The 26,280-nt window shown below is 43.8% G+C and overlaps 2 protein-coding genes and 1 long non-coding RNA gene across 27 annotated transcripts in view; 1 reads left to right on the forward strand and 2 right to left on the reverse strand.

Moving 5' to 3' along the window:
- CENPP (centromere protein P) overlaps positions 1-11,366 on the reverse strand; it is a 252,595-nt gene extending 241,229 nt beyond the window's left edge. For 6 of the 13 annotated variants that reach the window (XM_089336313.1, XM_089336336.1, XM_089336322.1 and 3 more), the window contains exons 1-2: positions 11,158-11,359; positions 5,375-5,556 (exon numbers count right to left, since the gene is read on the reverse strand). In XM_089336313.1, coding sequence (XP_089192439.1) covers positions 5,375-5,556; positions 11,158-11,264 — 289 coding nt within the window. In that variant the 5' untranslated portion in view covers positions 11,265-11,359. Of the gene's footprint in view, positions 1-5,374; positions 5,557-11,157 lie in introns of all 13 variants that reach the window. The other 7 variants (XM_008256885.5, XM_002708177.6, XM_070050272.2 and 4 more) reach the window with 3 other exon arrangements.
- A 259-nt stretch (positions 11,367-11,625) lies between these two features.
- Positions 11,626-26,280, forward strand: part of NOL8 (nucleolar protein 8) — a 29,902-nt gene continuing 15,247 nt past the window's right edge. For 2 of the 3 annotated variants that reach the window (XM_070050143.2, XM_070050152.2), the window contains exons 1-8: positions 11,626-11,952; positions 12,956-13,120; positions 13,796-13,858; positions 16,156-16,234; positions 18,264-18,396; positions 19,930-19,998; positions 21,664-23,340; positions 25,784-25,897. In XM_070050143.2, the coding sequence (XP_069906244.2) occupies positions 12,982-13,120; positions 13,796-13,858; positions 16,156-16,234; positions 18,264-18,396; positions 19,930-19,998; positions 21,664-23,340; positions 25,784-25,897 (2,274 nt within the window). In that variant the 5' untranslated portion in view covers positions 11,626-11,952; positions 12,956-12,981. The remainder of the gene's footprint in view (positions 11,953-12,955; positions 13,121-13,795; positions 13,859-16,155; positions 16,235-18,263; positions 18,397-19,929; positions 19,999-21,663; positions 23,341-25,783; positions 25,898-26,280) is intronic. The other variant, XM_070050166.2, reaches the window with a different exon arrangement.
- The window catches only part of LOC103348335 (uncharacterized), a 29,450-nt gene continuing 21,795 nt past the window's right edge, over positions 18,626-26,280 (reverse strand). For 7 of the 11 annotated variants that reach the window (XR_016236517.1, XR_016236522.1, XR_011379362.2 and 4 more), the window contains one exon: positions 18,626-18,850. This is a non-coding gene — a long non-coding RNA (uncharacterized LOC103348335). Of the gene's footprint in view, positions 18,851-25,917; positions 26,087-26,280 lie in introns of all 11 variants that reach the window. The other 4 variants (XR_016236521.1, XR_011379365.2, XR_016236530.1 and 1 more) reach the window with 1 other exon arrangement.

Here is a 26,280-nt window from a genome sequence, read left to right on the forward strand (position 1 = left end):
TCTCACATGAGGGTACAGGGGCCCAAACACTTGAGCCATCTTCCACTGCTTTCCCAGTCACCTTATTAGGAGGCAGCTTCGAAGTGAGCAGCCAGGTCTCAAACTGGTGCCCGTATGGGATGCCAACGTGGCAGACAGCAGGTTAACCTGACATGCTATGATGTTGGCCCCAAATTAGATGGTTTTCAATGTTTCAACATTATCTATTTTTTGTGAAAGACAGTAAACTGAAATTACATGTGTACCTGTGTTATTCTCTACAAAGTTTACTAAAACGACAGTGATAAATGACATTTCTGAGGCATACCATGCATGCATCTAAATGCATAAAATGTCCTATTCTTGGGGCCAGAGTTAGGATGCAGCAGGTTAAGCAATCACCTACAACGCCAGTTTCCCATAGGGGCACCGGTTTGAATCCTAGCTGCTCCACGTCTGACCTAGCTCCTCACAAATGATGCGTCTGGGAAAGCAGCCAAAGATGGCTCAAATACAGGGGTCTCTCCCATCCACATGGGAGGCTCAGATAGTGTTCCAGGTTTCTGATTTTGTTGTGGCTCTTTTGGGAGTGAACCAGCAGTTTTTCCCTCTAACTCTGACTTCCAAATAAATAAACCATTAAAAAAAAGTTCTATTCTTAAGCATATTGCTCAGTAATTTTATATATGCTTACCCATGTGACCACTATCTAGCTCAAAATACAGAAATTTTTACAGTATCCATAAGGTTCCTTCATGTCCTTTCCCAAGTTATACCCTACTCCTATAGAGGTAAGCACTATTCTGACTTTATGGAGTCATGCAGTTTTGCTAATGAAGTTATTTTTGAAAAGATTTATGTATTTATTTGAAAGACACTGTAACAAAGAAAGATAGTAAGGGGAGAGTGAACAAGGGGGAGATATTTTCCATCTACCAACCCAGTCCAAAAGTGACCATAATAGCCAGTTCTGGGTCAGGCTGATGCCAAGAGCTAGGAACTCCATCCAGGTTTTTCACAAGGGTGGCAGGTGCGCAAGTACTTGGGCCATCTTCCATTGCTTTCCAGGTGCATTAGCAGGGAGCTAGATCTGAAGCAGAACAACTGGGACTTGAACCAGTGCTCAGATGAGATTCCAGCATTACAGGCAGTGGCTTAACCTGATGTGCTGCAATATCAATCCCAAGAATAGGACATTTTATGTATTTAAATGTGTGAATGGCTCATATTCCACTATCTTCCCAGGTCCTTGAACAGGTGTTCTGAGATGGGATTCTGGCACTGTAAATGGTGGCTTAACCCTCTATGCCACATTGCTGGTTCCTATTTATTTTTGAGGGACAGAGAGACAGAAACAGAGTTCCCATTTGTTCGTTCACTGCCCAAATGCTTCTAACACCCAAAAAGACAGAAAGGGAACTTAATCCAAGTATCCCACCTGGGTGGCAGGAACTCAACAACAACTTGAGCTATCTCCTGCTACCTCCAAGGGTCTACATTAACAGAAAGCTGGATTTGGGATCCAGAGCCAGGACTCAATCCCAGGTACTCTAAAATGTGATTCAGACATTCCAACAGACATCCTAACTCCTAGGCTAAACATCTGCTCCTAATGAAGTTATTTTTAAAAGGGTACACTTCTAAAAGAGCGAAGAGAAGAGCAAAGAAAGAAGCTATGGTCAGATAGATGAACTACATAAACAAATGGAACTGACCCGGAAGACCCAGGAAAACTGAAAACCAAGTTAGCAAGGAGACAATTCCAGAAGCAAGGCCACTTACATAGAATACTAGAAAGGCAATTTCAAAAAACAGCATTAAGTACCTCTACAGGAGGGGTAAGCTTGGAGCTCAAAATGGGAAGACAGGTTTAATGTGTAGTTAGGAAAACAGGACAGGATGGTGTAAACTAGCATCGTCTGCCTCTTGACTAGATGTACTGTTCAGAACAAAACATAGGCCAGCGCCATGGCTCAATAGGCTAATCCTCTGCCTTGTGGTGCCGGCACACCGGGTTCTAGTCCCGGTCGGGGCGCCGGATTCTGTTCCGGTTGCCCCTCTTCCAGGTCAGCTCTCTGCTATGGGCCTGGGAGTGCAGTGGAGGATGGCACAAGTCATTGGGCCCTGCACCTGCATGGGAGACCAGGAGAGGCACCTGGCTCCTGACTTCTGATCAGCGCGATGCACCAGCCGCAGCGCACCGGCCGCGGTGGCCATTGGAGGGTGAACCAACGGCAAAAAGGAAGATCTTTCTCTCTCTTACTATCCACTCTGCCTGTCAAAAAACAAAACAAAACATGATTTATGTAGTTTTCCTGCCAAAAATCCATAGCCTTAATCTCATCAATAATAATAAATCAAGACAAAAAGATTGATGGATAACCAAAACAAGTGGCTTTCAAAAATGTCAATGCCGGGGCTTCCAATGCAGCGCTCTGCTATGGCCTGGGAAAGCAGTGGAAGATGACCCAGGTCCTTGGGCCCCCGCACCCGCCTGGGAGATCTGGAAGAAGCTCCTGGCTTCAGATTGGCACAGCTCCGGTTGTTGCAGCCATCTGGGGAGCGAACCATCGGATCGAAGACCTCTCTCTGCCTCTCCTCTCTCTAACTCTGGCTATCAAATAAATAAATCAAAAAAAAAAAAAAAAAAAAGCTGTAAAACTCAATTTAGCCTAGCAGTTAAGGCATCTGTGTCCCACATTCGAGTGCTTCGGTTCAATTGCTGGCTCTGGCCTCCAGCTTCCTGCCAGGGCAGACCCTAGCAGACACAGGTGATGGCTCAAGAAATTGAGTTCCTATCTCATGTGGGAGACCTGGACTGCTTTCCTGGCTGCTAGCCCCAGTTCTTGTAGCATTTGGGAACTGTACCAACTAATGGGAGCTGTCTCTCCACGCCTCTCTCCACGCCCCCGGATGAACAAACATCATCTGATTGCCTAGCATCTACACATCAGAGGAACAGTGTCTGCACAACTAACATATACTGAAAGGAATAACTTCCAACAGTTGTCTTTTGAATGCTCCTAGTCAATCAAGTGACTCAGCCAGACCCAGTACCTATTTGGTAAGAATTTGATGGCATCACAGATCACCTGACACACACACTAAATCAAATTATTTCACTTTCACTTCGCTTAACAGATTAAAAAGTTGCCAAAATACAGTATGATAACTATCATTTTGAACAAGGTTTATCACTTGGCCTAAAGAAGAACTATGGATATGGTGCTGTGATGCAGTAGGTTAATCCCTGCAGCGCAGAATCCCAAATGGGCGCCAGTTCAAGTCCCGGCTGCTCCTCTTCCAGTCCAGCTCTCTGCTGTGGCCTGGGAAGGCAGTGGAGGATGGCCCAAGTGCTTGGGCCACTGCACACACATGGGAGACCAGGAAGAAGCTTCTGGCTCCTGGCTTCGGATCAGCGCAGCTCTGGCTATTGTGGGCATCTGTCTCTCCCTCTCACTGTCTGTAACTCTACCTCTCAAATAAATAAAAAAATCTTTAAAAAAAAAAAATAAAGAACTATTTACTTTTAGCTGGTAATCTTTTATGTGTTATAAAGAAACAGAAACTGTGACATATGACTGAGCTTTCAAGCATTTTTAAACTGTGAAGCCTATCAAGCTGTTCCATCTTCTTGTAACATCACCCAGTTCTACACTAACATAGAGCTCATCTTGTGAAAAAAAAAAAAAGTGACACAAGGCACAATATTGTCACACGGTTTAATATGACTGGAATATTTCACGTCTAGACCACATTTGCCTACTGATGTCATTCTTCATTCTATTTCTGTTGAAAATATTCCTCTTCTAGTGCCATTACTCTCACTAGTTGCCTCACAAATCAATTCAGGAAATCCTCACAACTACTTGAATGCCTGGCTTTAAAAATCTTTTTCTTTATAATTTTTATCTTACCCAAGTTTTTTTTTTTTTTTTTTTTTTTTTTGACAGGCAGAGTGGGCAGTGAAAGAGAGAGACAGAGAGAAAGGTCTTCCTTTGCCGTTGGTTCACCCTCCTATGGCCACTGCGGCTGGTGCACTGTGCTGATCCGAAGGCAGAAGCCAGGTACTTCTCCTGGTCTCCCATGGAGTGCAGGGCCCAAGGACTTGGGCCATCCTCCACTACCTTCCCTGGCCACAGCAGAGAGCAGGCCTGGAAGAGGGGCAACCGGGACAGAATCCGGCGCCCCGACCGGGACTAGAACCCGGTGTGCCGGCGCCACAAGTGGAGGATTAGCCTAGTGAGCCGCGGCACCAGCTCACAGTAGCTTTCTTAAGATCCGTTGCCTAGCCTTTATGTTGAGACTTTTATGCCAGTAAAAGTTTTAGACGTCAGGGCCGGCGCTGTGGCACAGAAGGTTAAGCTTCCACCTGCAGTGTCGGTATCCCATATGGGCACCGGTTCAAGTCCTGGCTGCTCTACTTCCAATCCAGCTCCCTGCTATCATGCCTGGGAGAGCAGTGGAAGATGGCCCAAGTGCTTGGGCCCCTGTACCCGCACGGGAGACCTGGAAGAAACTCCTGGCCTGGCCATTGTGGCCATCTGGAGAGTGAACCAGTAGATGGAAGATCTCTCTGTGTCCCTCCCTCTCTCTCTCTCTCCCTCCTTCACTCTATTTCTGCCTTTCAAATCAATCTTTAAAAAAAAATTTTAAAAAGTCTTACATCTGCCCTATTTTCACTCTGTACTCTCCGTATTCTACCACTTCCTTTTAAGCAATTAAGTCTCTAAATTCTGTAACTCCATTTCTATATGTAATCCAATCTCCCCACCTCTGCAGTGAGCTGCCCAACATGCTCTGAGGTCACTCTCCCGCTCCCATGAGTTATTTCAGAAGAAAAGTCAGGAAGCATTTCCACAAATGGCTGAATTAGGAATGTATCTTTGTCCAACCTAAGACAGCTTCCCTTTACCTGTTAATGCACTGTGTCTCTTTGGCAATAAAATTTAATCATTGGGACCAGAAACCTTCCTTCTGGGGAAAGGTCCAGCCACTGAGACATTTGTTTGGCTACAGGCTATCACAGTCTACAGTAGAGCACTGTAGATGAGGCAGCATTCATGTCCCTGATGAACTACAAAAATTAGGTGATTTTCTTACAATGACTTATCACTTATGACTACTAGTTGACTATCAAAGTACTTCCTGACAGCTACTATGTCTAATCTTTAATACTTACCTCAGTTTTCAAGAATGTTACTCATACTGTGATGTTCAAGATACCAGACTACAAAGGTTTATTACCACCACACTTTGAAATAATCACTCTGTAGAATATTAATCTACCATTATGAGAACCAATTTCCTGTGCATAATAAGTAACTGTCAATACTACTTCTGTCATAATAAGTAACTGTCAATACTACTTCTAGTCAAAAAGAATAATGCTTACTCTTTTCTGTCACCTCAGTGCTTGTTAGGTCCTCTGTCTGCTTGGAGTAATTCCTTATACTGATGCCAGTTACTGTATTTAGAAATGCAAGTTCCGATTCTAATCGTCCAACACGACTTCTCAGATCTTCTGAAGATTCCCCTCCTGCAGAATCTGAAGGGTGTATTTCTTGAAATAATTTTCTAAAAAAGCAAATATCAGAACTAGTTACTCCAATGGCTTACAAATTCTTCATCTAATACCACTAATCTTCCTCAAACCATTCCCATTTTGCCCCTCTTCCCATTAAACTAAGAATTTTCTCAAAATGAGTGTGCCTTCTAACACTACGATCTTTTAAACAAAAAGTAAACACAATCAAATCATGTTACTATGTTTCTACTCTAGAAACACTTTTAATATCTCAAGACATTTCAAATTATTTTAAAAGATGTGTGGAAATTAAACAAAAATTAGCTCATTTCTCAAATAAGTAAATATTACAGAACATTTTATACTAAGATTTCTTAGGAAATCTAAGAAAATGGGAATAAAAATTACAAACAAAATAGTATTTTTAAACAATACTAACACCATTCTTCATTGAGAATACATGCTATTTTCCTCAGAAAAATATTATCTAATAATTGTGTTGGGTTCTATCATATTTTTTGTCATTCTTTATTTCCCTTAAACTCTGCTACATATCACACTATTGACTTCTTCTAACTTAAAACACTCCATCTTTGGATTTTTAAGATTTATTTGAAAGGCAAAGTGACAGAGACAGTGAGCAAAAGAGATCTTCCATACACTGGTTTACTCCTCAAATGGCCACAGTGGCTAGGCCTGGACCAGGCCACAGCTAGGAGTCTGAAACCCCATCCTGGTTTTCCAAGTGGGTGGTAGGGATCCAAGTACTTGGGCCATCACCTGCTGCGTTTTCAGACACATTAGCAGGGAGCTGAGGTGGAACTGCCTTAACAGTGCTCTACGTGGGACGCCAGTGCTGCAGGCGGCAGATTATACGACGCAGCCACAACGTCAGGCCCTTCCTTAGGTTTTGAGGCATGATTACCCTGATCCCCATTTTGTATCTTGGGTCCTCTACTGTATCTGTTTCCTGTCTCCAACGTTAGAGGAAAATCCTGATACTATTGTGTCTACTGTCCTAAATTTGTATCTTCAATTCCCAGAAATAGATCATGATCTGCCTCAGCTCCTTTATGCCAATAACTCCTGAAATACATACCATTCACCATATATATTTTCTTCCTGCAAAGTAGACCTTGCTTGATATCCTACAACAAGTTTTTCCCTTGATTCAGCTTTTGCTCCAGATTTCGCTACTTTGTTAATGATAGAGTCTTTCCCTTGATTGTTTTGGGCTTCACATGTTGGAAGTCCTCTGACTCCTTTACTTCCTCACATCTGGACCTGTTATCCTTCTGCTCCCTCACAAGCCTGTTCTTCCTTTTCAATGCTCTCATGACCCTATACCATGTCTGCATGGAATAATTAACTCCGTACTGCTCACACTGCATATACAAAACCAGTATAAGATCTGTGAAAAATTATTTTAATCTTGTTTTAATGGGACTTTAAAATATTAAGTATATTCTGTATCATATGAAAGACTACCAACTGTTAGGTTCTTTTTTTTTTTTTTTTAAAGATTTATTTATTTTAAAGACAGAGTGAAAGAGAGACAAACACAGAGATAGAGGGGAGAGGGAAGGGGAAAAAGGGTGGAAGGAGAGAGAGGGCAATGAGAGGGTGAATCTCTGAACTGTTGGTTCACTCTCCAGATGACCGCAGCAGCCAGGCCTGGCCACGTTGAAGCCACAAGCCTGGCACTCCATCCGGGTCTCCCATTAGATGGCCAGGGCACAAGCACTTGAGCCATCATCTGCTACTTTCCAGGGCACATTAACAGGGAGCTAGTTGGAAGCAGAACCCCCAGGATTAGAATGAGCTCTCTGATATGAGAGGCCAGCATTTCAAGTGTCGACTGAACCCACTGTGCCACAATGGCAGCCCCACCAAACCCTTATTTGCCTCTGCCATCATGGACTGATGCAAGGAAAATTACTTTAAATATAAAAAGCCTTGCTGGTTATGGGGGCGATCAAATGACCAAAGAAAATCTTATTGATCCATACACTTAAGTGCATTTCTTGGTAAACTGCCTTTTAATAGAACGTTAAAAAATAAGTAAAAGCCAGGGGCTGGTGCTGTGGCACAGTAGGTTAATCCTCTGCCTGCAGCTCCAGCATCCCATTCTAGTCCCGCTGCTCCTCTTCCAAGCCAGCTCTCCTCTATGGCCTGGGAAAGCAGTAGAAGATGGCCCAAGTGCTTGGGCCCCTGCAACCACGTGGGAGGCCAGGAAGAATCTCCTGGCTCTTGGCTTCGGATGGGCGCAGCTCCAGCCATTGTGGCCATCTGGGGAGGTGAACCAGTGGATGGAAGACCTCTCTCTCTGTCTCTACCTCTCACTGTCTGTAACTCTACCTCTCAAATAAATAAAATCTTAAAAAAAAAAAAAGCCAATAAAAAAAGAACAGCAACAATATGCACACACAATGAGTTCCTGCCAAGTAGTCAAGTAATCTCACACCAAAATATGACTAAAGATCTTAGAGCAAAGTTATAGGAGAACAAAGTCGTCATATTAAAATACACATACATAGAACTCAACAATCTGTAGTTGGCAGAGGAGAAAATGGGGAATTACGTTGTATAGGCGTAGAGTTTCAGTCTGGAGTAATGAAAGTTCTGGGGGTGAAGTCTGATGCAGCAGTTAAAGACACTGCTTCAGACAGCTGCAGCCCAAATCAAAGAGCCTGGGTTCAAGTCCCAGCTCCACTTCTGATTCTAGCTTCCTACTAACGTGCATCCTGGCAGATAGCAGGTGATGGCTTGAGTTATTGGGTCCCTGTATTCCACACAGAAAAACCAGATTGAGTTCTGGGCTCCTGGCTTCAGCCCAAGCTACTGTGGACATTTGGGGAGTGAACCAGGGGATGGAAGAGACTTATCTTTGTGCCTTCGAAAACAAAAATAAAGTTCTGGAGATGGACAGTGGTAATGTTTCACAACAATGAGAATGTGTTTAATGTTACTATACACATAAAAATGGTTAAAACACTAAACTCGATATTTTATAGTACAAACAAAATACGATCCTTCATATTCTCATTCATACAAGCTATTGACTTTGAAGAAAGTATTATTGGTCTATTTTAAATAATGATATTAATTTGAACTATTTTTGAGTTAGTCTGAATTTTATTGGTTTTGTAGTTTTATTAACAAACTTGTCTTACATAAAAGTTTGTCAAGGGGCCGGTGCTGTGGCCTAGTGGGCTAAGACTCTTCCAGAGGCGCTGGCATCCCACATGGGTACCAGTTCGAGTCCGGTCTGCTCCACTTCCAATCCAGCTCTCTGCTGTGGTCTGGGAAAGCAGTGGAAGATGGCCCAAGTCCTTGGGCCCCTGCACCCGCGTGGGACACCCGGAAGAAGCTCCTGGCTCTGGATGGGCACAGCTTTGGCCATTGCAGCCATCTGGGGAGTGCACCAGCGAATGGAAGACCTCTTTCTGCCTCTCCTTCTCTTTTTAACTCTTTCAAATAAATAAATATATCTTAAAGTTTTTTGTGAACCCAATTTTGACAAACTTTTTTTTAAGATATATTTATTTATTTGAAAGTCAGAGTTACACAGAGAGAAAGAAGGAGAGGCAGACAAAGAGAGGTCTTCAATCCCCTGGTTCACTCCCCAATTAGCCGCAACGGTCGGAGCTTCGCCGATCGAAGCCAGGAGCTTCCTCCAGGTCTCCCATGCAGGTGCAGAGGCCCAAGGACTTGGACCACCTTTTACTGCTTTCCCAGGCCATAGCAGAACGCTGGATTGGAAGTGGAGCAGCTGGGACTCAAACCGGTGCCCATATGGGATGCTGGCACTGCAGGCGGCAGCTTTACCCCACTATGCAACGTGCCCGCCCCCAGGAAATCATTTTCTTTAAAAAAAATCTATACACAACTTTCAGACTCAATGTTCTATTAATCAGTGCTAGTGTTATGAGCCAAGCACTGTTCTAAATGAATCATAGATACTAATTTTTAGTCCTAACAATCCAAGAACTTGGGTATAATTTTACCAAGGAGGAAACTGAAGCACAGAAGGGGAGATCACTTAAGCCCGACTAGTCAGCCAGTACCAGAGCCCGGATTGGAAGGCAGATAATCTGGCCTCCGAGTGTGGACACGTGGATATAGTTGGACAATGTACTGCCAGCTTTCCCACCTCCAATCCATCCAACCACTTCAAATCCCTTAAAAATAGCCTGGTTCACAGGTGTCAGTTTTCCTTCTCCACCACAGTTAAAAGCAACTTCACTTTAAACCCAAACAACTAGGTCTGACATTAAAATTTATTTATTAATTTATTTATTTTTTATTTATCTGAAAGGCAGAAAGAGAGAGGGGGAGAAAGAGAGGAGGGGAAAGGGAAAGAGAGAGGGGGAGGAGGAGGGGGGAGAGAGGAGGGGAGAGGGAGCGGGGAGGGGAAGGGAGAGAGGTATTCCATCTGCTGGGTTCACTTCCCAATTACCTAGAATTATTTGGGTTCACTTCCCAAATACCTAGAACAGCCAGGCCAATACCAGAAGCCCAAAATATCGGCAAGAAACTGGAATTAACGTCAGAGCAGGACATAAACGTAGTCGCTCAGATATGGGATGTGGGCATCCCATGTGGAGTCCTCGCGGCTGCATCAAAAGCCCCCACTCCCTTAGGCTAACATAATGAGTAATGAGTCTCACAATCTGGACTCTCCGACTTTCCCATGTAATCATGGAGGACTCCCCTGTTACATGAACAACAGGCAGTAGGAAACCAATTCCCCTCCACGTAGGACACAGTGCTTCTCAGAGTCTGCAGTGTGTACACAAACTGGGAGTGGGAGGAAGGTGCCTTGCTAAAAAGCAGACCTTGATTCAATAGATGGGGGTGGGTTGAAGTCGCTTTCCTAGGAAACTCCCAGGTTACCCTAAAGCTTCCAACCTGTGGGGCACACCTGAAGTAGGAAGGGTCTATGATACCTTTCACTTGCAGAGAAGCACGTATGAGCCCTATTCACCTGCCTCTCCCTCCAATCAGTCACATCTTCCACTTTTCACGCCCACATACACTGTCCAGTTTCTGTAGCAAGCTTCTTCCCCTATATTCCACCAGCTCTTACCCAGTTAGCTCAGGAATATTTTTCTCTGCACCTGTATCTAATTAGCCTCGACTAAAAAAATGAAGATAATACTTTCAAGTAGCTTGCATGTTTTTTTCTACAGATTAGATCAAACAATTTTTCTTTATGTCAACTCACTGACATTCATTGACGCTCATAATTGACATGTCAATTTATTGACATTTCCTTGTCAAGTTATTCTTAAAGGAGAACTTATGTCATTACCATAAAGAAAAATCAGCATCACCTGCCTTAGTTAGGGGGCCCTTAAAAACAAATGCCAAGAACCAAGCGCAGGTATGAAATCCCAACCAGGTACTGCTGCCTACCGAAGGCAAGGCACCCACAACTCTCAACACAGAAGAGAACGCGTATGAAAACGACTTTCTCACGACTGCCATCAAACGAGTTACCACTATTCAGAATTCTGGGCATGTCGCTATGCAAGCCCACATTTTAGGGGCACCTACGCTACACTTTCAGCCCAGGGCCTGGCTGTCTACGCGGATTCACTCGCCTAGCTCAGGTACACGGGTTCAGAGTGTGATAAGAAGCCACGTACTGGATTCTGGACGTCTCGCTCCAAGGAACTGGCAGCTCGTCGCACGCCCGCCGCAGGACTGCGACCTCCGCCTCCAAAGCACAGAGTTCAGCGCGCTGGGCGTCCATAGCACCACTCAGAGTCGAACCCAGCCCACTGCGAACCCGCTACTAGGATGGTGGCGCGCCCAGCCCGGCATTTCAAGCCTCCCGCGCGCTCCCGGAACGCACCATCCCGGAGCTCTCCGGGGGGAAGCAGCGGAAAGACGCGCGACTCCCGTGGCCCTGGCAGTCGGTCCATCCACGAGCTCGCATGGTACCCTGGACGTCCCGCCCCGCGTTACTACGGTTGTCTCCTAGCAGCCTCTACCCTACCCAGAGTTGCGTTATTCCAACTCCAAGTCCAAGCACTCGGCCGCTCACCCCCCCTGGACAGCCTTGGAGCCGCCCGGACGCCTACGTCACTGAAGAGGCGTTTCCCGGATCCCCTGAAGGGAAGTGCCGCGTTATTTTTCTTCCGCGCTTTCATTTCCGTCTGTCTATTCCGAGAGATTATGAGCACGTGGCGATAATGCTCTTCAGTAACAAATGGGGCATTTTAGTTTGGGGTCATTAGCGATCTTTGAGGAGATGGCGGAGGCATCAGGGTAGCTCAGACAATGAAAGTAAAGAGCCTTTGAGAACTGAATGTGCAGACGGAACCTTCGGAGGCAGGGTTGGAAATCGCGGAGGAAGGAAGAGAGCAGGGTGCCCGTGGGCCCCTGTGATTAGCATCTGGGAGCCTCCGCGGTGGTGTAACTGGCGCTAGAAGCGTGTGGTGAGGAGCTGCTTGGGGCTTGGGACGTGACGGGCCGGTTGGGGTGTCCTCTCCCGTCTCATCTTTGTGTCGTCTTGAAGGAAGAAGGCTGGGCGGCTGGCTGGGTTAGGCACGAAGGCTACCCGGAAGTGGCAGACCATAGCTGTCGCCCGGACTGCGGGCCATGCGCTGGGCTTCTGTCGCTGGTTTGAGGTCTCCTTGGGGGGGCGTCTGTCAAGGTGGAAGCTGGGCACCTGCCCGGCGCTGGCTGTGGTGGGAAATCTTAGGCTGGGCGGCAAACCTCACTGTCTTTGAAACAGTTTTTCCGAATCCCTCAGTCCAATAATGTTAGGAATATAATGTCAAGAACTCCCAAGTTCTGCAGTTTGATCTGGATTATAATTCTGGTTTCACCACCGATTTTCTTCGGGAAGTATATCTTTGGGAAAATGACTTAACCTCATCTGAAAAGTGGAATACATATGAACTACTGTGTACAATGCAGGCGCATAGTCAAACAAGCCCATACTGTTGCTCTCTTTTGTGTCTCGCAGACACTTTTATTGTGACAAAGTATCGTATTTGCAGCATTTCTTTACTTCACTTAAGAATGTGTGGAGCCCCAGGCTGGGGACTTTTTTTATCCGCTTTAGCCTGTACTGCCTGCCACATCCTATTTCTGCCCGTATTTGTTAAATAAACGCCTGTATGAATGAATCCAGGAAAAATATCTTACAACCTGAGTAGTAAACAAGGAAAGGCAGAGTATAATTTTTGGTCATTTAGAGTGAGAACATCCGGCCGTACCTGCGTCCGTAGGTGTGGCTGCTATTTCGGCGTGCAGCCCAGGCAATGCGGGAGGAGGGCCTGAGAAGCACCTCCAGGGGTCAAATCTGAAGTGAAACAGGGTCTGGGCTACCAGTTTGGCACAGAAGCTTCACAGGAAACAGTTGTTTTCTTACATTGGAAAAGAACTGAGGGAAAGAGCTCTTCTCTGAATATAGAAAATTACTTTTTCTGCTAGCACACAAGAGTGTATTCTCAGACTTCATGAAAGCCAGCAGAGAAACAAAACGCCTTTTTGTGGGTGGCCTTGGCCAGACCATTTCTGAGGCAGACCTACAAAATCAGTTCAGCAGATTTGGAGAAGTTTCTGATGTGGAGATCATCACACGGAAAGATGACCAAGGTAAACTTGCTGTCCTTCACTGTGTAGTTAATTAAAAGCAGGGATAATTCAGGTGACGTGTTAATAAAATAAAGCAACCCCAAAGATGGATGTTAGCTGTGAATACTGAAATCCCGATGTCATGACCTGGAAGTGTTATGTATGGTATAGGACTTACTCAAAATTGGTTTCTTAACAGGAAAATTAAACATCTAATTTTTCATTTTCAAAGCTAACATTGATTTATTTAAGTGTCCTGTTAGGTAGGCTGTCACTAATGTACAATCAAGATGCTTTCTTGGGGCCAAGTGTTGTGGTGTAGTGGTAAGGCTGCTGCTTGTGTCACTGGCATCCCATTGGGTACTACTGGTTCAAGTCGCAGCTGCTCCACTTCCAAACCAATTCCTAGCTCCTGGTTGTGGACAAGTCGGGGAGTGAACTAGCAGATGGAACATCTCTCTAACTCTGAGTTTCAAATACATCAATTAAAAAAAATACTACTTGAGTTTCTTTTTTTCTTTTGAATATTTTGACAGTCATGCTTAGAAAAATGTAACTTTGTATCCAATAAAAGGTAAACAAGGTGTTTCTTTGAAAGAGTAAATTTCTTAAAGCTCATTTTAATAGTTACAAACGTAATAATTTTTACATTGTTCTCTATGTAGAAGTTTTAAATAAATTTACTTTCTTTTTTAGGAAACCCACAGAAAGTATTTGCATATGTCAACATCCGAATAGCAGAAGGTGACCTGAAAAAATGTAAGATTGTAATGTATTTTCTGTACTAATTGCTGCTTAGGATCACTATGTAACTTTGGTTCTAAATCTAAGCCTGAATGGCCATTTTTAAGTTACCCAGAAGGTTAACCATGATCAAGAGCGTTCTCGTATCCTGCAACTCAGCAGATCTAGCTATCCATCCCACTGGCGTCAGCAAGCATCGTAACACATTGCTGGTGGGTTTGCACAAAAACTGGTATTCTCAAGTATTCAGGGCCAAACTTGCACAGAAATTGCTTGTTGCATATATTTCAGTGTATATTTTGCCACACTCTCTCTTTAGTCTGTTTACTTCTTGGGCAGCCAGCTAATCCTTGTTGTTAGATACAGTCAGTAGGAGAAGGCTTCACGTTACACCCTTGTAAGACCATGTCCTTGAAACTGTGATGTCTCCTGTTAATAACTCTACTAAAGCTGAGGCCAAATGGTTACTTTACATGAACAAGGAAGGGGAGATGATACATACTGCTACTGGTACGGTAATGTATTCTAGTTACTTGGAAGCCGAAAAGTCAAAAAACACAAAAGTCAATAAAGGGAACATACTAATAAATGGAAACAGCCAGCAGTCTTTTATAATTTCATTTACAAGATGTTTTAGGCCGGCGCCGTGGCTCATTCGGCTAATCCTCCACCTGTGGCGCTGGCACCCCAGGTTCTAGTCCTGATCGGGGCACCGGGTTCTAGTCCCGGTTGCTCCTCTTCCAGGCCAGCTCTCTGCTGTGGCCCGGGAGTGCAGTGGAGGATGGCCCAAGTGTTTGGACCCTGCACCCACATGGGAGACCAGGAGAAGCACCTGGCTCCTGGCTTCGGATCAGCGTGGTGCACCGGCCACAGCAGCCACTGGGGGAGTGAACCAATGGAAAAGGAAGACCTTTCTATCTGTCTCTCTCTCTCTCTCACTGTCCATTCTGCCTCTTAAAAAAAAAAAAAAAAAAGATAATTGTTTTATGTGCTATTGAGTGAGGAAATAGATCTAACAAATATGAAGTTGAAATTGTCATCAAGAATACATTGGCTCGGGGCTAGCATTTGTGACATAATGGTTAAAACTGCCTGCAAGTCGGGCATCCCTGTATGGGCACCAGTTTGAGTCCCAGCTGCTCCCTGCTAATGGCCTGGGAAAGCAGTGAAAAATGGCCCAAGTGTTTGAGCCCTTGCCACCAATGTGGGAGACCCAGGTGATGCACCTGGCTTCAGCATGGCCCAGCCTTTGCTGTTGGGGCCATCTGGAGAGTGAACCAGTGGATGGAAGACCTCTCTCTCTCTGTCTCTGCCTTTCTCTCTAACTCTGCCTTTCAAATAAATAAAATAAATTAAAAAAAAAAAATCTTCAGATGACCCCAAAGGTCAGGGCTGGGCCAGGCTGAAGCCAAGAGCATCAGCTGGGTCTGCCACCTGAGTGGCAAAGGCCCAAACACTTGGGCCATCTTTCACTGTTTTCCCAGGTGCATTAGCAGAGAGCTGGCTTGGAAGTAGAGCAGCCAGGACTTGAACCAGCGCCTATATGGGATGCCAACACTGCAGGCTGGGGCTTTAACCCATTGCGCCACAGCACTGGCCCTTGCATTGATTCTGTGATCTTATCTGTGATAAGTTATTTAAACATCTAAACTGCAGTTCTATCTGATGCATGACAAAAGAAAGTGCTTGCCTCATAATATTAGTGTAGGATTATATTAAATTAAATACTACATTTTACTTTGTATAGTAGCTACCACGTAAAAAATTGTATCTACTACTGGTTTCTATTAAGGAGGCTGAGAAGATAGTCAAAAAATGAGATGTTCAGCCATAACAATTCAAACATAGTTCAGTTACTTGTAGATTATACAGTGAAAATTAGTTTGAGAGGATAAATAAAAGTAAGGTGCTAAAGCATTCCAAAATATCTGAATGACTCTAAAAGATTACATTAGTATTTCATACTTATAGTATGGGAAATAACAAGGAAATACTAAATAATGTCAGTTGTTTACCAGAGGTTCCTGAATTAGTTCCAATGCGAGTGCACATAAGTTTTGCTTTACAGTTTACATCTTTTGCCTCTTTCCAATCTTCGAGTAACACTGAAACGTGGAGTATAAGGAGCCTCCTTGTAAGTGGCCTGGGTGAGACAGGCATCTAGGTTGCCTCTCCCCACGACTCGTTTTTCTTCAACTGTCTCTGTAATAAACTAGCCTACTCTTATTGGTTCTAAATAATTACAAAAAGTACATGCTCATATATGTATTTATACTGCTGTATCCTTAGATAATACTTCTTTTACTTTATAGGTATGTCTGTTTTAAATAAAACAAAATGGAAAGGTGGAACACTACAAATTCAGCTAGCAAAAGAAAGCTTTTTGCATAGGTAAGATTTGCTCCTCACAGAAGTAAACCTTGTTTCTTTACATTGTAAATAGTTTTAGATATTAACTTACTAGTTTGAAATTGCCAATATGTTATTACATTCTTAACATACTGGAACATTACAAGCAGACCTGAAATTCCTTTTAACTCTGATTCCCCTTTACCCCAGACCCCACCAAGAAAGATAATTCAGTACATTTACATTGGTATATACCGAGGAACAAAAAATAATTTCCTATTTTTGTGTGACCTTTTGTGGCCATGTAAATCTTCTTTCTTTGTAATGACTCTTAGTACTTAGTACAGAAAATGACTGTGCTATACTAATTGGTTCCTCCCTGCCCATGGACACTTAGACTTTTCCTACCTTTTCATGAGAGTGACACTTAGGCTGTTTCTACTTTTTCATGACGTGTGCAGGTATCTCCTGCATATGTGCAAGTATTTCTCTAGAGTTTATGTCAAAATGAAGAGTTGTTGAATCTTAGGGTTGTGTACATTTAAATTTTAATACACAGTACCGAATGTTTGAATGGAAGTACATTGAGTTGAATGTTAATGGTAGTGTCACACAAAGCTGAAAGATAATACAAGAGGTGGAGAATAATTATGCTAGTGATTTAAGAGCAAGACAGTGAATAAACCATTAGAACTCTCAAAATCCTGAAGTTAATTTCAGAGAAAAGATTGCATTTGGGAGCTTTACCAAAGTAGGAAACACCTTAAGAATATACAGATGGAATGAGCAGGAGAGTTGATAAGATTATTCTAGACCAACAAAATGTCACAAAGAAAGATATAGTCTAGAGTGGCAGGCAGCTTACTGGAGGCATATTTTGAGGGGCTGGTCTTGGGACAGCTGAGAATAGGATTCTGTTCTTTAGCAGATGGCCTCTGGCAATGAGCAGGGTAGTCAGCGTTCCTTTCATTCAGGAGCATTTGAGTGTCTACCTTGTGTGGGCACTGGGGCCCCACACTGAGTGGGCTGAGTGCTGCTGCCGTGTGGTGTCTGTGTGCATGTGCCCAAGCAGCATGTCTGGGAGATCACACGTGAAGGAGGCAGGGCAGTGAGGAGTCTCATCAGGGCTACTGCCCAGGCCCAAGAAGGGGGTTCTTTGACGAGAAAGGTTGCGGTGGACAGCCCTCTCCATTAGGAGGCCAGGAATCATAAATACTTAACTAAGTGGTCTCTGAAGATGCCTGTTTCTCACGAGGGCTAGTGAACAGAGAGAGGATAGGTAAAATGCCAAATGTGCATAGGCTGGAAGAGGAAGATCAGCGTGTCATCTGTGGCTTCAGTGCTCCCTGAAGGGGAGCAGGGACATCTGCTGGAGCACACTGTTAGAGTGAACTCTGGCTGGGACACTCACAGGAGTGGGCAGCTGCAGGAGAAGCCTTTGTGCCGTGGTGTAATAGACCTGACAGAGCCGCTCAGTGCTAAGCTCTGCGCTTGCTGTAGGAGACACGTACACAAATTGTGAGAGGTGTAATGGTCATCCAGCAATCACAGTGGTGTTTTCAAAGAAGGTAAGATGAAGTGAAAAAAGGGCACCCAACTACCTACAGTGTTACCTGGATTCCATTTTTACATGTATATATTTACATATAGAATGAAGTTGAAGTAAGTAGAGAGAGTGTTAATAGTAAGATGTGGGATAAGGATTGTTTTGTTTTGTGTTTCCTAGTGATTCTATGATTCAAGTGTTTTTATTTATTTATTTAAAGATAATTTGAAAGGCAGAGTTACAGAGAGAGAGAGAGAGAGATTATCCATCTACTGTTTCATTCTCCAGATAGTCTCAGATGTCCTGGGCTGGGTCTCCAACATGGGTGGCAGGGGCTCAAGTACTTGGGCCATCATCTACTGCTTTTCCAGGTGCATTAGCAGGGAGCTAGATTGGAAGTGAAGCAGCTGGGACTTGAACCGGTGTTCATATGGGATGCCAGCATGGTAGATAGCTTAACCTGCTGTGCCACAAAGGCAGCCCTGCCTCGTTGATTATTTTAACTATATTTTCTCTTTGATTCAGATTGGCCCAGGAGAGAGAAGAAGCAAAAGCAAAGAAAGAAAATTCAACAGGCAACACCAGCTTGTTAGAAAAGATGGGATCCGTGGATTTCCATATGAAAGCTGTGCCAGGGACAGAAGTACCAGGGCACAAAGTGAGTCTTTGGTGGCCTGAACTAACCAAGAACTGTTACCTGAGCCTACATGGTCGTGGTGTCATGTCAATAGCTAGTTGCATTGTTTCCTTTGCTTTGAAGCTATTAACATAGATAGTACTTACTGGTTTTCAAGATGCTTCTTTATTTTAGAGAGGGAGATCAAAACCCAAGTGGAAGCAGTCTCCTAAGGGACACATGTGTTGAAGAGTATTGGCAAGACTCAAGCTTACTGTTTTTTATTTATTTATTTATTGAAAATTTATTTATTTGAGAGGCAGAGTTACAGACAGAGAGAGGGAGAGACAGAAAGGTCTTCCATCCACTGGATTACTCCCCAAATGGCTGTAGCGGCTGGAGCTGGGCCAGTCTGAAGCCAGGAGCCAGGAGATTCTTCTGGGTCTCCCCCGTGGGTGCAGGGGCCCAAGCACCTGGGCCATCTTCCATTGCTTTCCTAGGCCATTAGCAGAGAGCTGGATTAGAAGTGGAGCAGCTGTGCCCACATTGGATGCCCACATGCAGGCAGAGGCTTGACCTACTATGCCACAGTGCCTGCCCCATTTAGTGTTTTTTTTAGTGGCTGTTGCATTTGGGGGAATTTGGGTTTTGCTTGCTTTTTTTGGAAACCTGTCTAATTTGAATTTTATTCAATAAATAGAACTTACTGCAGAAAATAGAGTTGGCAATTACATCAAACTTGTTTATACTATTGTAGTGGGCTTGGTAGAACAATTGTGTTTTGGTTATAAAGGAATCCCAGTCAGGAAGAAGCAGGCGGAGTTTGACATTCTTTCCCAGCCTGATAGTAAGCGCTCAGAGTGTACCCAGGCCACAGTAACACATTCTACATGGAGCGGGGACACCCCTACCTTTAAGACCTTTCTCCAGCGTAAACCATACATAATTTGGATCAGCTAATACTAATCATGTCCTTGGCTCCTAACCTTAGTGTTATTCATCAAAGGCCATTTATGTATATAAATTCTAAGAAAAAGAATACATGGACATCCATTTATTAGCATACTTGGTAGAAATATGTATGTGTCATGCATAGACCTTCCTCGTGTCAGGGTTGTGCTGCCTTTATCAACTGAGAGCTATCTGAAGACAGATAACCAAGTCTCCTCCCTTAGGCTCTAGGATGTTGCTCAGCCTCTTCCATCAATCAAGAGACCCTCTCCATTCTAGGAGTGCAGGATCCCTGACCCTTACTGGGGCATGCTGCAAGGGGGAAGGACCAGCACCTTCTATGTATATGTGACTGAATTAAGATAGGGCAGTGAGCACACCATGCCTGCTATTTTTATATAACATCTACATGATATATTTGGGGTTGATGACTGCTTCAATTTTTTCCTTCATTTTTTATTCTCATACACTTTTTGTCTTTGAGAATTCATTTTATTGCGATATTACCCATCAGTTACCATAGCCTTGAGTTCAGCTTTTAAAAAATTATATAGATGTATTGTTTTTGTCTTTTTTATTTGTGACATGTATATAAAATATATTCTTTTTATTTGTTTCTTTTAGAATTGGGTTGTCAGTAAATTTGGAAGAGTCTTACCTGTTCTTCACCTTAAGAATCAACACAAACGCAAAATATCCTTTGTTTAGGCCTCTCGAAGAAATTATGATTTGTCACAGTGATGGATATGTGGAAAATACCTTTAGAATTGCAATACCTCTCTCAGCAAATCCTTAGGTGTTTCCAATTTCTAGGCAAAGGTAGATCTACTTACATGTATGAAACAACTAGAGAGTTATAACAGAATGTAATGAGGTTTTTTATAATTGAGTAATGTGAGTGAAGATTGCCAAAGAATCAGTTTCATTTACTAATTTATACATCTTCCCATTATACATGGCTTCATAGCCATTGCTAAAGGAGCTAAAGAGGGTGAGGGAACAAGGGTCATCATTAGAGAAGGTTTTAGAAGAATTGAGGTGGATCTTGAATGAATAGAAAATTGCCAGGACACCGTCCTAAAAAGAGGAAAATGGTGAGTAAAATTCACACAGGAGAATGTGGATGGAGGAACCCTGTGGAGCTTAAGGCGAGCAAATTCACATGCCTGTCCAGGGAGAGCAGGTAGTGTGAGACGAGACCTTGAAGGCCAGGTGTCAAGGGTTTCTGAGCAGGGATCATGACTTGGTGTGGCATTCAGTCTGCGAGGCGGGAATGGTTATGCTGGTTCTGGCAGAAGGAATGTACTACACACAGTGGTTAAGACAGTGCTGCAGGAACAAGGAGCCGAGGGTCAGGTTGCCTAGTTATTGATAACTATAGCAAACCACTACCATCCAGGGGCCAGAGAAGCAGAAAGATATGTCCTCAGACCGAGAGGCCACTGTGCCAGGGCAGCACTGCCTGAACTGATGCTAGTAGCACTAGCCACAGCTACTTCTACCCCCTGTGTCAAGGGCACTAAGGTCAGGGAAGTGCGGATTTCTTCCTTTTCATTTTCCGGCTTTGCACCAATGCCAGCCACTGATAGCAGAGAGGAAGATCATGAAGGAGGTGACATCATTGTGAAGATGATAGACATTGTGTAGCTCATCTCACATAGGACTGGCATGTACTAAGTGCTTAATAAATGAACAGAGGACTTTCAAGAGTGATAATTTAAAGCAGTTTGCACTTGCCCATTCATATGTGTTAGGAAATCAGTAAATGCTAGCTACCATTAAAACACATTTATATGAACTAGAATCTGGGAAATCAGCAAGCAAACAGGCCTGGTGGAGATCACTATTTTTTTTTTTTTTTTTTTAATAAAGAAGACCTTAAAAATGTGTTAACAGAGGGTAAATCACTGTTAAATGGATGCCATTGAGTGAACAAAAGTCACAGCTGAGAAGACAGGAATGGTCAGAGAATTTGCGACTGAAGCACATGAGTTGCCTAGCTATGCCTTTGGATTCTCCTTTAGCCTCTGCTTTACAGTGTTAGTAAATAGTCTTGGGGCCAGTGTACTTAGAATGTAATCTGAATGGGTTTGCTGTAATATCTTCAGATGGTGCAAGTACATTCTGCCAACTGGTAATCATGATGCTTAACTTTAACTCCAGAGATGTCATAGAAAGCGTGATTCCATAGATTCTGAAAGGTGGCTCAGTGAAGTCCTCATTTTATTTATAGGAAGCTGAGAATAAAATGAGATAAATGACTTCTTGGACATCAAAACCATATCCTTTGTGTTTAACCAGATTGATAGGTTTTCCTAACACCTAGTGCTTTTTATTAATTCCTTGACTTTGAGTAACATAATAAAATATGACCCATCAAAGTACTGCCACAACTTAAAGAAGATCGGAGAGGATTTCACAGATACCATTCCCGTATCAAGCCTCACTTGGGAACTGGAAGGAGGGAATGACCCTATGAGTAAGAAACGGCGAGGCGAATTCTCTGACTTCTCTGGCCCTCCCAGGAAGATAATAAAAATACGGAAGGATGAGGGTTCCACTGGGTCTGTGTCTGTGAATCTACGGGCCAGTAGAGTAGCGGAGAGTAACACATCTCAAAAGACTTCTGGCTTAGAAACTGGCTGGAAGAGAAACAGCATGTCTGATGATGATATTGATTCTGAAGATGAATTAAGAGCAATGATTGCAGAAGAGGAGAAGTTACAGAGAACTCTGTGTTCCTCAATAAATGAATCTGAAAATGATCCTTTTGAAGTTGTAAAGGAGGATTTCAAATCAGATGTTCACAAACTTCATTCTTTAACAGGCTTAGGTGTAAAAAATAATACTTCTGGGCCTTTTAGCAATGTGGAAAGTGACTGTGAGTATGATTCAGGAGATACAGATAAAATCTTTGCAATGAAAAAAACAGCCAGTAAGATGAAAAATAGTGCAGAATTCTCACAAAAGGAAAAATCTACACGCAGAAAAACTTTGAAAACTAGAGAGAATGGCAAGCTTTCTGATCAGTGTGTTAAAGTACAAAAAAGGAAAAGCAATGTAGAGTCAGCCCTCAGTAATCATACACCTCTGTGTGAGCCCAGCAGCAGCGAAGATGCTGATCCTGCCTCTGAGTCAGAAGGTGATGAGGAGTATAACACCATGATGAAAAACTGTCCCCGTCTGAGCCTCACGTTGGCTGATCTGGAGCAGATCGCTGCCTGTGATCCTGAAGTTACAAAAGAAGATACTGAGAGTGATAACCCAGAGTCCACCACCTGCAACAAGTTTGACAAAGCCTCCAAGAGCCCCAAAGCCGTCCCTGGCCTCCGCAGAGGCAGGCAGTGCATTAATCCTGAGGACATTGTGGCTTCCCTTTTGGAAGAAGAGAGCACCTATGCTAAACGGACACCAAAGGAAAACTTAAAGCCAAAATTCCAGGCTTTTAAAGGAGTGGGCAGTCTCTATGGAGAGCAATCAGTGCAAAAGCTCTTGAAAGAGAGTCCTGCTGCTAACAATAAAGATCAGAATTCCTTCAAACAAGATTCCAATAGCGTTTCCACGGAAAATGGGTCCCCATTTGCCAATGGCTCCTCAAGCAAACACGTTCAATCTCAAAAACGGCAACCTACTTTTGACAGTCAGAGTCTCCAGGTAGTATCCCCTAACAGTTCAGAAAAAGGAAGTAGAAACCCTGTTTCGGGTCTGTTGCCATTAAAAGGTAAGACTTCTTTAAACCTTAGTGCAAAGACTCACAAGACAGACCATGACGAAGACGGTTGCCATAACACCACAGAAGCAGAGGGAACAAGGTCTGATCCAGGCACTTCTCTTGAGAAATCATCAAGACTGTCTTTGAGGAAACACATTCAGGAAAGCAAAACTGATTTTTCACATTCTGTTAGTAATTCGTCAGATGCAGATATTAAGGACAAACATGCTGAGGACAATCAGAAGCGTTTGGCGGCATTGGAGGCAAGGCAGAGAGCCAAAGAAATGCAGAAGAAACTGGTGCACAATGCACTGGCGAATGTGGTGAGTGTGTTTTCAGTCTGAATTTAACACCTACTCTCTCAAAGTCCAGTTTTTTCTCCCTGTGAAAGTAGATAAATTCTTTAGAGCTTATTATCTTAGTAATAATCCATTTCATGTTTCGTATCTTTGAGTTAACTTTGACGACCGCGTATATGTAGTATGAGTATATCCGAAAGGAAGCAAGATTACATTGTGTTTACTAAAAACATTAAAATATTTTTTTGTTTTCATTTTATTTGAGAGACAGATTTTCCATCTGCTAGCTTACTCCAAAAATGTGGCTTACTCCACAGCAGCCCAGGCTGGGCAGAGTCAAAGGCAGAAGCCCAAAACCCAGTCCAGTTCTCCCATATGGGTGACAGAGACCCAAAGACTTGCGTCATCACTTAATGCCTCCCAGAGTGTGCCCAAGCAGGAGGCTGGAATCAGCTGTGGAACCAGAACTTGAACTCTAATGTGGGATGCATGCACCCCAAGTGGCATCTTAACTGCTCTGCCAAACACCCACCTCTGAAAACATTCCTAATTTGTTTTTTTAATCTAATTTTTTTATCATTTCACTTATTACTTGTAATGTATATGTATCTTTTTTTTGGGGGGGGGGCAGGCAGAGTTAGACAGAGAGAGACAGAGAAAAAGGTCTTCCTTTTTCTGTTGGTTCACCCCCCAAGTGGCCACTATGGCCAGTGTGTTACAGCTAGCACACTGCGCTGATCCGACGCCAGGCGCTTCCTCCTGGTCTCCCATGCAGGTGCAGGGTCCAAGGACCTGGGCCATCCTCCACTGCCTCCCCGGGCCACAGCAGAGAGCTGGACTGGAAGAGGAGTAACCGGGACAGAATCCAGCGTCCCAACCGGGACTAGAACCCGGGGTGCTGGCACCGCAAGTGGAGGATTAGCTTACTGAGCCGCGGCGCTGGCCAATGTATATGTATCTTAATGGGTCTGAATTCACAGATAAATCACTTGCCAATATTTTAAAGACATTATTTGAAAGGCAGAGTTACAGAGAGAGAGAGGGAGGGAGAGACAGAGATCTTCTGTCTGCTGGTTCACTCCCAGATGGCTACAATGGCTGAACTGGGCCAGGCTGAGGCCAGGAGCCAGGAGCTTCTTCTGTGTCTCCCATGAGGGTACAGGGGCCCAAGGACTCAAGCCATCTTCCACTGCTTTCCCAGGTATACTAGCAGGGAGCTGGATTGGAAGTGAAGCCCATAAGGGTTGCCAGCACTGAAGGTTACCTGCTATGCCACAGTGCCTGCCCCTCTAACAGCAGTTTTTAAGTACACCTTTATGGAACATGAATGATAATCCTATTTCCTATATTTATTGGCTCATAGGGTAGGCAGATGGTCACAGTGCAGATCCAAGGGCTAAGAGTGCTAGGCTGGGGTCTCTGGCAACATGCAGGAGACATAGCAAGTCTAAGCTGAGAGCTGTGGAAAGATAGGTGGGAATGGTCAAGCAGAGGGGAGAGGGTTGGAAGACAGACTGAAGATATCCCAGGAAAGGGGAGTAGATTGCACAAAAGTGAATCCAAGAGAGAGTATCTTAAGTGGCAAGAAATGAGGCTGCAGAGGCTTGACTACATTCAAAAGGCTATGAAGAGACGGTGAAGACTTAAACAAGCGAATGAAGATAAGTTGTGTATATTTTGGAACAAGAATTGACAATATACAACTTTCAGGACATCTAGCCCATAGTCCATTTATGTATGTTCTTTAACCTAAGAATGGTTTTTTTGTTTGTTTTTTTTTTTTTTTTTTTTTTAGAGTCAGAAAGATAATTCCCATCCACTGGTTGACTCCCACATGCCCATATTGGCCAGATCTGAAGCTAGAACCCAGAAACACCCATAATGGAAGGCAGGAACCCAATTAATTGGGCCATCACCTTCAGCTTCTCCAGGTCTGTGTTAGCAGGAAGCTGTAGTCAGGACCCAGAGCTGGGAATCAAACCCAAGTACTCTGATGTGCAAAACAAAGGCATCCTAACTGCTAGACCAGATGCCTGCACCTGAGAATGGCTTTCGAATGCACGACAGACCCAGTGCGGCCTGCAAAGCCTGAAATTTTTACTTTCTGACCCTTTATAGAAAATATTGGCCAGCCTATGGGAGAGGTCCTTTAGGCCATGACAAAAACAAATGAAATGGGTCAAATCTGAAACCTGGGAGGACCTTTGGGAGGCAGAGCCAGGACAAAGGCAGTGATGGAGGGAGTAGATTTAAAATATAGTAGGAAGGTTGAATTGAGGGAGCTGGTGTTGGTGGATATGGAGAGAAAGGAGTCATAAGTTTCTGTCTTGGGTGAATAAGCAGATGGCATCTACTAGGTGGAGGAAAGGACAAGACATGGGTATGGCAGGGAAAGGAGATGACAGGTTTAAATGTGTTTGGTGTGTTAGACTGTCCTAAAATGTGATGATTCTGATGGTCTCCCTAGGATGGTCATCCTGAGAGCAAATCAACACACATCATCTTTGGCTCTGACAGTGAAAGTGAAAAGGAAGAGACATCTAGTCAGGCAAAGAGCTGTCCAGAAGAGGAACTGGTGACAGTAAGATGTACAGGGCATACCTGTGGGCATTCATCTGCTTTTGCAAATCCATGTGTCTATTGTGCTCCAAACCTCTCCATGAAATCCTCTGGGAAGCCATTTGAGACTAAGGGCACCCCAGGCTGCCATGTGCTGAATCCAGGGATCTTGGAGATTCTGTCTGGTGTGAACCTGTATTCCCCATATTATCTGCAAAGTGACATCAGTATTAGACACTGCAGATTCTTGGATGTAATAACTGCTTCTCAAATCTCTAGGCTGCATTGGCATGCCTTTGTACTAATGATCTGAGAGGTTACTTAGCTATCGGAGTCAGGTCCCTCTGACCTGTTATCCACTTATTCCTAGTACGTGCATCTGGGTTATTGGGTTTTAAATGTGGG

Source organism: Oryctolagus cuniculus, chromosome 1 (genome assembly GCF_051225735.1).
Source record: "Oryctolagus cuniculus isolate XC-2025 breed Fujian yellow rabbit chromosome 1, ASM5122573v1, whole genome shotgun sequence".
In the NCBI taxonomy this organism is placed as follows: domain Eukaryota; kingdom Metazoa; phylum Chordata; class Mammalia; order Lagomorpha; family Leporidae; genus Oryctolagus; species Oryctolagus cuniculus.